The following is a 9346-nucleotide window of genomic DNA, read 5'->3' on the forward strand; positions in this document are numbered from 1 at the left end:
CACTCATAATATGCACAAATTTCACAACTTGTTTTTAGTGTGATGTATCCCAATTTTTGGTTAATTATTAGAATTTTTGTGTGTGTGAATGGTCATTCAAGCATAATTTGTACATGAGATGTGGTGACAACAAAGGAAATCTGCTAACACATTATAATTTGAAGCCCAAAACCACTGCATTCAGTGTCTTTAATAAAATACTGACTGGAATGTGTATTATGTTTGAGAGGATTGATCACCTTGGTTTGGGTGAGTCTGTTCTTGTTGTTGAGCACATAGACTCCTTTATCCACAGCCACCAGCCCAACCTTAGCCCCAGGGTCTCCAGTGATCTTTAGATTGAAAGGTTTACCAGGACTGTATGTGTCCCTGGCACGAATAGCTTCCACTTTCAGCTGAGAGAGAGAGTTTTTGGTAAATATTTGATGATGTGCATGTTCTGTTCAGCATCATTTTGTTTTTTTGAAAATTCTCTTTTACTGCTGATGAAGCAATACCTGAATATCCTGTAGAATGGAGTGGTAATGTATTCTCACTCGTTAAAACCTCGTCAAAATGCTGATGTGACCGTTACCACAATGACCGAGCCCACATAAAGACGAACAAATTTAGGTTGGAAATCTTCTCAAACATTTCTCTAAAACTTACCGCTCCGATGCAGGTGTCCTTCACGTCAACCCAGACTGAGTCAGACACAACCTCCGAGGAACCTACGTGGTAATACGCCACCAGACGGAAAGCAGGAACCATGTCCTTTGTCACTGTTAAAGATAAAGTCACCAGAGCCTGGACCCTCCTCTTAAATTTGTCAACTTTCACAATCTGTCCTTTACTGAGAATCTGCTCAGAAAGAAAAAAAAATACAAGAAAAATATTGTAGAAAATATAATTTAATAAGGATTTCCTTTCACAAGAAACACTATTGATTAAAATTTGGAATGGCTGCCTTTCATCTCATAAACCTGTTTTTTATTTCCTTTATGTGAAATTTAAAAGCTACTAAATGTCATGTAAAATATCCTCAGTCACTTTGTGTAATGCATGTGGGGGTTTTTTCAGGACACCTTGGCATGTAATTAACACATTAACGTAATCAACAGATAAGTAAGTATTAATGCTGATACATGCTATGAAAGCACTTCTTTAGTGATATCTTAGTAAGGAATACATCAGGGAATCAGTGTACATAATCAGTGAATATTACCATGTAAGTCAAATCATGCTCCTGGCTCCCCAGCCTGTTATTCAGCAAGAGGATGACCTTGAATTGATCTCCAACAGTGAGTTCTGTGGCATGTACCACAATGTGCAGGTAGTTTTGGGAGCCACCTTTGGTTGTGTAAGCTAAGGCAGACATGTGGTTGTTCGCCTGTCTAGCATCCGTAAGCCGTGGATCGCTAGTCTTGACCTGATATGTGTAAAATAAAAAAAAAACAACGAGAAATTCTCTGTGTTATTCTAAATGTGCATTTTCCTCTACTCCAGATTATCAGATTCTGAAAGAAAGTGTCTCCATTCTGTTCTCTAGAGAACTGTTTCCCAATCCATGCCCATGTACTTAAGCATTTCACAGACAAACCGTTCTGCTTTTGACTGGTTCAATCTTGTGTTGAAATGAAATGGGAAAAAAAAGGGAAAAATGAAACTCAGAATGGAGAGCAGAGTTCAATGAATCCATTTCAGCATTTACTAACACAGTGGTCGTCCATGTGGACTGCATAAGTCAGCCACTACTCAAGCTATCTCACTCTGAACATGCTGATCACATCATTTAGACTAACGGGCTTCCATAATCAAATGGATATGCATGCATGTAGGACTGGGTATGTTAAAATTATATGAGTTTTTTAAGTATCTCCCTGTGTGTTTGTATTTCTTTTATTTTTTTTTGTGAGTGCCTGCATGTCAGCCTCACATTCAGGATTATGCCTGTGCTAATGCATTTGCTATTTGCTAAAACATTGACTGGTTTAGTTATAAATGGTATCTTTTAAAAAATATAGATATTTTTAGTGCTTATTATATATGTTCTATATGTTCTATATTATATGTTCCACACAACTGATTTTGATGATTGTCCTACAGTAATATCTGGGTACCTAATATATACACACACACACACACACACACACACACATATATATATACATATTTCTGATGATTTCCCTACAGTTGTATCTGGTCAGAGTTGTTAAAAGGTTGAATGAAAGATGTCTGCAAACTTTCAGTAGAATGAGAACAAAGAGTTATTTTTTCTGTTTTGAACCAGCCTGTTATTTTCATTGTACCTCTCTTGCTAATTTAATATGGAGCTTTTTGAAAACCATGCTGTATATGTGTGTTAATTATTTAATATGTGTGATGTGAATTACAATAGAGCCTGTATATGGAATATGGTCATGACAGGGCTTACAGAGATGTCCAGTTTGGAGGATCCTCCCTCGGAGTTGACCGTGAGCTTTGCCATCCCATTTGGTTTGGTTCTAGCACTGACTCCACCAGGCTGAGCCACCACTTCAATGTCTCTTGCTGGTGATTGGTCAGGATTGGTTACATAGATCTGTCAAATTCACACAGAGCAGAATTAGTACTCAAGGGAACAGGAATCCTGCCATTGCTCTTGGCTTGTCAGGGTGGAGCACTGATTCATAATGTGACTTAGAGTTGAATGGCATGTTGTCATAATTCAGTCTGAAAGTAAACCATCTCAGATCAAAAAATTTAGGGTTTACTTTCAAGATAAATGCAAAGAATGTGATCCCCATGCTTTCCTTGTAAATATTTATGTTTAAACAAGAGAAATTTAAACAAGGAAAATATGTAATACCGAGACATCAAACGGCATTCCAGGTTTGAAGTATTTGGGAGTTCCCTTGAACTGAATGGTGTATGGTGATGTCACAATCTGAATGCCACCCTTTTGTGCCTCTACCATTTCACTGCCTAGAAGCACACACATGAACACACAAACAGTGTACGGTTTACATTATATTTAGAATGAAAACCTTAAGCCACAAAGTTAGTAACAAATGATAAGGAGAGAGAGAGGAAAAGAGTGTGTGTGTGTTTGTGTGTGTGTGTGTGTGAGAGAGAGAGAGAGAGAGAGAGAGAGAGAGAGAGAATTTCTTACCAGTTTCTGTTAATACACTGACAGTTATGTATATGGACTGCCCAACAAGTTCATTAATGTTAGGGAAGGTCTGCTCGATATCACTTTTCTTCAGTACTGCCTCACCTAAGCCATTTCTAATCTGAAATCAACCAAAATAAAATAAAAATATTAGATCACAATTACCAGCAAAAGACAGTATGTTTGCGAGTATGAGAGAGAGAAATAGAGAGACAGAGAATGAGTAAGAGTTTGTGTGTGTCTGCATATACGTGTATCTGTTATTATGATAAGCCAAAAAAAGGCAACACAAAGGTCTCCCTAGGGGACAAGAGTAACACTAAGAGTAACACCTGTCAGCTGCCAGATGACCCCATGCTCAGGGAGAGCCCTTGCTGCTGAGCAGGGCTGCCTCTGTGGATGCTGCTCTAAGAATCTGTGACACTGCTAGATTCTCTCTACCACAGCCATTGGCAAAATCTGCTCTATAGGAAAGAAACACTCTGGTACATGTCAGGTATGTCCATGTCATGAAAGTTAATTCCCAGTTTTACGTAAAACTAATATTCATGGGGAGCACATACCCATCAACTGGATCACGTCTGAACCAGAAGCAAATGACCAGTGTTAGTTTAGTGGATGATCTACTAGAGACCCTGCTGATGGATGAGGATTACATGCAATTTTGGAAGTGCCGTACTTCCATCAACCAAATCTCCCAGCATGCACCAAGGATGGGGGAAGGAGGAGGTCTAATCTGACTGTGATGAGGTCAGAGGGAGAGATGAAGTGGGCGGGGCCTAGAAGTGTGTTCACACCATCAGCTGCCATTTGTGACCTGTGGTGACCTATATCCCATTCAGGTTAAATGGAACCTATATACCCTCAAAAGGGTCTGTAGAGGGTCCAGACAAACCCTGACTTTTCTGTCCTCTTCTGTCCTATACAGACAGATGTGTCCAATCAAGAACTATTAGGAGTAGTTATTATGGTTAGTGGGACCAGTAAAGCTGTTCCAAGGCTTAAAGCTACCACTTTCTCACCAATGAAGCTTTGTTTTAATTAGTTTTTCAAAGAGAGGTACTTTTTGTAGACACACACAGTATTTATATGTATTTAATATTTAATGTTAAATACTGGCAAACCCGCCGTTCCCTCTAGTGTAGTGACTCTCCACACCCCCTTCCCGTGTGTGTGTGTGTGTGTGTGTGTGTGTGTGCGTGTTTGTGTGAGTGAGAGTGTGATATGTCTGTTTAAATCTGTGTATATGTGCACCTGGCAAAACCTGCAATGTTTACCTCTACTCTCTGCAGAGATCCAGGAAGGGTTCTCTTCACATCTGACATCACTCCAAACATCACAAAACCTGTTCCTGTCACCTCATTTCCATGCAAATACCTTGAACAGAAACAAACAGGGATGCATTGGGAAAGTCAGACTTTGCAGCTGACTTTGAAAAAATATATATATTCATCCTGGGAAATGCAAATAGCACCACAGGACACAAAAACACAAAAAAACAGAAAACCATTATAACAGAATACATTTCTACCACAAAATATGAGGTGACACACACACACATACATACATACATAAATGTATTGTCTAAAGACCATTACTTATAATGGCATGCACCTACAGGTGCATCCAAAACATGCAAAATGATGCATTCAAACTTAAATTACAGATAGTAAGGTATTTTAATTAAGTTTTATAAATCATAAATAGAGGCTTTCACTTAAAAGTGGCAGTTTTTTTTTAATTACCTTGTCTGTATTTGAACTTTAAGCTCTACATCATCGATGTAGAAGAAGGACTTGCTGGGCTTCAGAGTAACCTCAAAACTGGGCAACACTAAGAGACAAAAGACAAGAATTCATATTTTCAATTTCTACAAGATGAAAAAAAGGGGGGAAAGAGAAGAGAAAAACAAACACCCACCATATTCTTTAACTTCAAAATCAGCAGTAAATTTCTTCTGTGAGGAACTTAAGAAACTTGTTACCACTTTCCAGGTCCCTGAGCTTCACAGAGGGAAGAATCAAAGACAGAAATATGGAATAACATTAAAACAGTCCATACTCATACAACTGATAGGTTTAATGGTGTCATGTGCAGATATTATTTCTGTAAATGGTAACTTAAAGTTCAATATATTAACACCAGAGAGAAGTATGGACTATGCTTTATATTTTTGGCCAGAGTGTCCTATAAACACTGTTAAAATCAGTTTAGGTCTATGACATATTCATTCACTTTTGAATCATGGAAGTTTTGAATGGTTTAGAATAGGCTGACGATTCATCCATCAGATTCCATTTTAACAGATGGATGAAGAGATGTGTTTGGGAGGGACAGAATACTGTGAGCTTCACAAAAAATGTAGACATGATGAATTTGATTACATAAATGGATGACTTTATGTCACATTGGTGTACTAACACTTTCTGTCTGATTTTCACTAAATGGCACTAAAATAACAAGCAATTCCTAAATCTTTCTTGCTCTGTGTGTTTCCAAACAGTCAGAACCACAGTTTTTAAACATACCTAGTGATTTCAGGTAACTGGTACTTTCCAGACTTAACCCCTTTCCATGGAAAGACAATCTCTTTGTGAATGATGATATTGTCTGGGGTCTGGAGGAAAACAATAATGAGTTAATGCTAGTGGTCATGTTTTATGAAAATTATAAATTGTAAAAATTACAGTTTTACATGGGAAAGCATTTTTGATGTTGCTGTTTTTTGTTTTTCTTTTTGAATAGTTCAATTTTAGTTCAGTTCACAAATAATAAATGTTTTAATATGCATTGATTATACAATATACAACTGTGAGACACATTTTTCCATGAGGGTTACAGCAAATTACCTCTTAAGTGTTAAGTTGATGTATATGTTGTCACACTATACTATAGGGTAAACTGTCAGACAATGGATAATTTTGAAACTGTAATAGACTCAATATGTATAATGTACTAATGGGATTATTTACCATAATTTCCACAGAGATTCCACTTGTCATAGGTTGTAGTCCAGGATTTACACAGAAGAGCCTGTAGTGAACTAGTGAGAAAATACATAAATCAGATCATAAGCTCCCCTTCTACCGGCATGCCAAAAGGGCTGCAGCGACGGCTGTCATGGAAGCAAAAACTCGGGTATGGGAGGAGTTTGGGGAGGCCATGGAAAAGGACTTTCGGTTGGCCTCAAAGAGTCTCTTGCAAACCGTCAGGAGACTAAGGAGGGGAAGGTAGGGTTTCATCCAGGCTGTTCTCAGCAGGGATGAGGAGGTTCTGACCTCAACTGAGGATGTGGTCGGACGATGGAAGGAACACTTTGAGGAGCTCCTAAACCCAACCGACACGCCTTCCACAGAGGAGGCAGGGCCACAAGATTCAGGGGTGTCGTCACCCATCTCTCTGTCAGAGGTCACTGAGGCAGTTAGAAAACTCCACCATGGCAAGGCGCCAGGAGTGATGAGATCCGCCCTGAAATGCTGAAGGCTTTGGATGTTGTTGGGCTGTCATGGCTGACACTCAAAGTGCAGTCGGGGTGAGAAGGGTGTCCAGTACAGTGTCCTCAGGACTGCGTCTCTGCTTTTTGCAGATGATGTGATTCTGTTGGCTTCATCAAACTGTGACCTCCAGCGCGCATTGGGGCGGTTTGCAGCCGTGTGTGAAGTGGTCGGGATGAGGATCCGCACCTCCAAGTCCAAGGCCATGGTCCTACGCTGGAAAAAGGTGGTTTGCCCCCTCCGAGTTGGGACTGAGTTTCTGCCTCAAGCGGAGGAGTTCAAGTATCTTGGGGTCTTGTTCACGAGTGAGGGGAAAATGGAGCGGGAGATCGACAGGCGGATCGGGGTGGCGGCATGCAGTTGCAGACATTGTACCGGACCGTCGTGGTGAAAAAGGAGTTGAGTCAGAAGGCAAGGCTCTCAATTTACCAGTCAATCTTTGTTCCAACCCTCACCTATGGTCACGAGCTCTGGGTAGTGACCGAAAGAATGAGATCACTGATACAAGCAGCAGAAATGAGCTTCCTCCGCAGGGTGGCTGGGCACACCCGTAGGGATAGGGTGAGGAGCTCAGACACCCGAGAGCAGCTGGATGGAGCGGGAGATCGACATAAGTTATTGTGTGTGTGTGTGTGAGTGTGTGTGTGTGTGTGTGTATAAATTGTGCTGAATTGAGAATCTTCTGAAAGTTTGTTTGAAACACTAGCTTTTCCAGGCACCATTTCCTTACTATGGTATATAAGAATGGTACACATGATTTACATAATATTGACAGAGTACGGCCATGTTCTGGTCATATGTTAATCCTAGACCAGTCTCACCTGCGTTATCTGGTGTATAAATGGTCTTGTCAGTCTGAATGAATATATAGCCAGACTGGAAAGAGATCAGGACCACTTTCTCCAGCAAACTGCCAGGGAACTGGGCCTGCAGGTAAACATACTGCTTCTCCATGGGATCCTCACCAAACAAATCGTTTGAGTTTGGAATCTAAGGATGAATTAAAGGCATAATATTTGACAATGTCCTGAAGTTTTAACATAGTATAAAACATTGTCTCTTCCACTAGAGTTTTATTTTATTTTATTTTTGCTTGTGTTGGACGTCACCAATCAATGGCTTGTCAAAAACATTAGTGTTTCATTTTTAAGCTTTGCATTTTATTTTGAATAAGCTAAAGTGACAAAAGTCCATTGTTTGGTAAAGTAATTTAAATTGAAAATAAAAAAAAATATACAAAAATGTATATGAAAAGGCTGATTTAAAGAGCCAAAATTTACTCAAAATATGAAGGCAAAGAGACATACATATGTATGCTCAATGCAATTTTGATAAACACATGAAAATACTTAAACTGACACAGACTGTCTATCCTCACCTCTATGCTTGTTAGAAGTTGATAGTTGTTGGCCGCAGTCAGAACAACATTTTTGGACACTATATATTCGCTCTTTCGTGGATGGTCTTTCACCACAATTTTCACGTTAATGTTTCCCCCACCGGTATAGTCCTGTGCCTCCACAAACACGTTCTCTGGCGTACCCACCCTCAGGAGGTTAGGGGCCGACATGATGTAGCTGGGGGAGGGCAAAGTTGAGAGGTCAGAGGTGCATATCATAGACAATTTCACACATTTTCTCCATGTTGTTTATTTCAACCTTTGTTCACAAATTTTGAATGTGGCTTGTTTAAACAAAACCAAAAGTGAGAGACAGAAAGAAAGAAAGAAAGAAAGAAAGAAAGAAAGAAAACATTGGCCCACATATTATCATTTTGAAGTTGGACCACAGCTGCCTGTGCTTCATCATGCATATAATCTGTGTATGGATCACCAAACCAGGTCTGTTCTACACACAACCTGCATGATTCTTACATTACTCTCCACTCCACAGGTTACAGTCAGGCACTCACAGAGGGCAGCAATGGGTCCTCACACAGAGACAGTGTATAAAGGAACCAAATGTATTTGGAACCAAACTCATGAATCAAATCAGTGCATAGAAATAAAATATTTTAAAGTGTTCAAACAAAATTAGAAGCATGCTTGATGATCACATACAACATGCTGTAAAAATCTTTCCTCTTCCACAAGGAAATTTGTGCAACAGCTCATCCAAGAGGCAATTGAGAATAAATGAGTAAGTTTCACCTATGTTAAAAAGCCAGTTAACTATATCAGCCTTCTCAATAAGACTTTTTAGCATCAGTAATATTTTTTTTTTTTTTTTTTTACAAATTTCATCTTCCAGCCAAAGACTGTTTCTTTTTATTTGAGAGGAACTGGTCCTTTATTTAATGAGATAAACATCAGAGATGCTTTGCCACAAGCAGAAACTGCAAGAGCTACTTAAGATATGGTGTTGCAAGTCACTCCTCTTCATGGTAACCCTCAGTGACAGGGTGGTCAGAGCATTTGCATCGCTGGCAGCCCTTCTGCATCCTCAGCAGGTATCTCAGGGTCACAACCGTTTCAACCCTTAGCCTGTACACCTCACCTGAGTGGGGCAGCGAAGACCCAATTAGCCTTCACCTGCAGAAGGGTTCCGACCTCAAGCTCTCATCAACCACAGCCATCTTGATCCTGGTCCCACCTGCCATGGCTATCTTCCTGGTGGCCTTCTTCAGTTGTTTGGGTTCCAAACCTATCTTCATTAAGAAATGGTGCACTAATGTTGAAACTACAGCAGCCATGCTTGATGGGAAATAGGGTCGGGTGCCATCC

General features: G+C 39.9%; 1 protein-coding gene across 2 annotated transcripts in view; it reads right to left on the reverse strand.

Moving 5' to 3' along the window:
* The window catches only part of LOC115816562 (complement C3), a 32418-nt gene that overhangs the window by 21407 nt on the left and 1665 nt on the right, over window positions 1–9346 (reverse strand). For both annotated transcript variants that reach the window (XM_030779537.1, XM_030779536.1), the window contains exons 2-14: window positions 8003–8201; window positions 7446–7614; window positions 6103–6173; window positions 5659–5747; window positions 5051–5133; window positions 4876–4963; window positions 4408–4507; window positions 3131–3251; window positions 2828–2943; window positions 2414–2560; window positions 1205–1408; window positions 649–840; window positions 240–395 (exon numbers count right to left, since the gene is read on the reverse strand). In XM_030779537.1, coding sequence (XP_030635397.1) covers window positions 240–395; window positions 649–840; window positions 1205–1408; window positions 2414–2560; window positions 2828–2943; window positions 3131–3251; window positions 4408–4507; window positions 4876–4963; window positions 5051–5133; window positions 5659–5747; window positions 6103–6173; window positions 7446–7614; window positions 8003–8201 — 1735 coding nt within the window. The remainder of the gene's footprint in view (window positions 1–239; window positions 396–648; window positions 841–1204; window positions 1409–2413; window positions 2561–2827; window positions 2944–3130; window positions 3252–4407; window positions 4508–4875; window positions 4964–5050; window positions 5134–5658; window positions 5748–6102; window positions 6174–7445; window positions 7615–8002; window positions 8202–9346) is intronic.

This window comes from Chanos chanos, chromosome 7 (assembly GCF_902362185.1).
Source record: "Chanos chanos chromosome 7, fChaCha1.1, whole genome shotgun sequence".
Classification (NCBI taxonomy): Eukaryota; Metazoa; Chordata; class Actinopteri; order Gonorynchiformes; family Chanidae; genus Chanos; species Chanos chanos.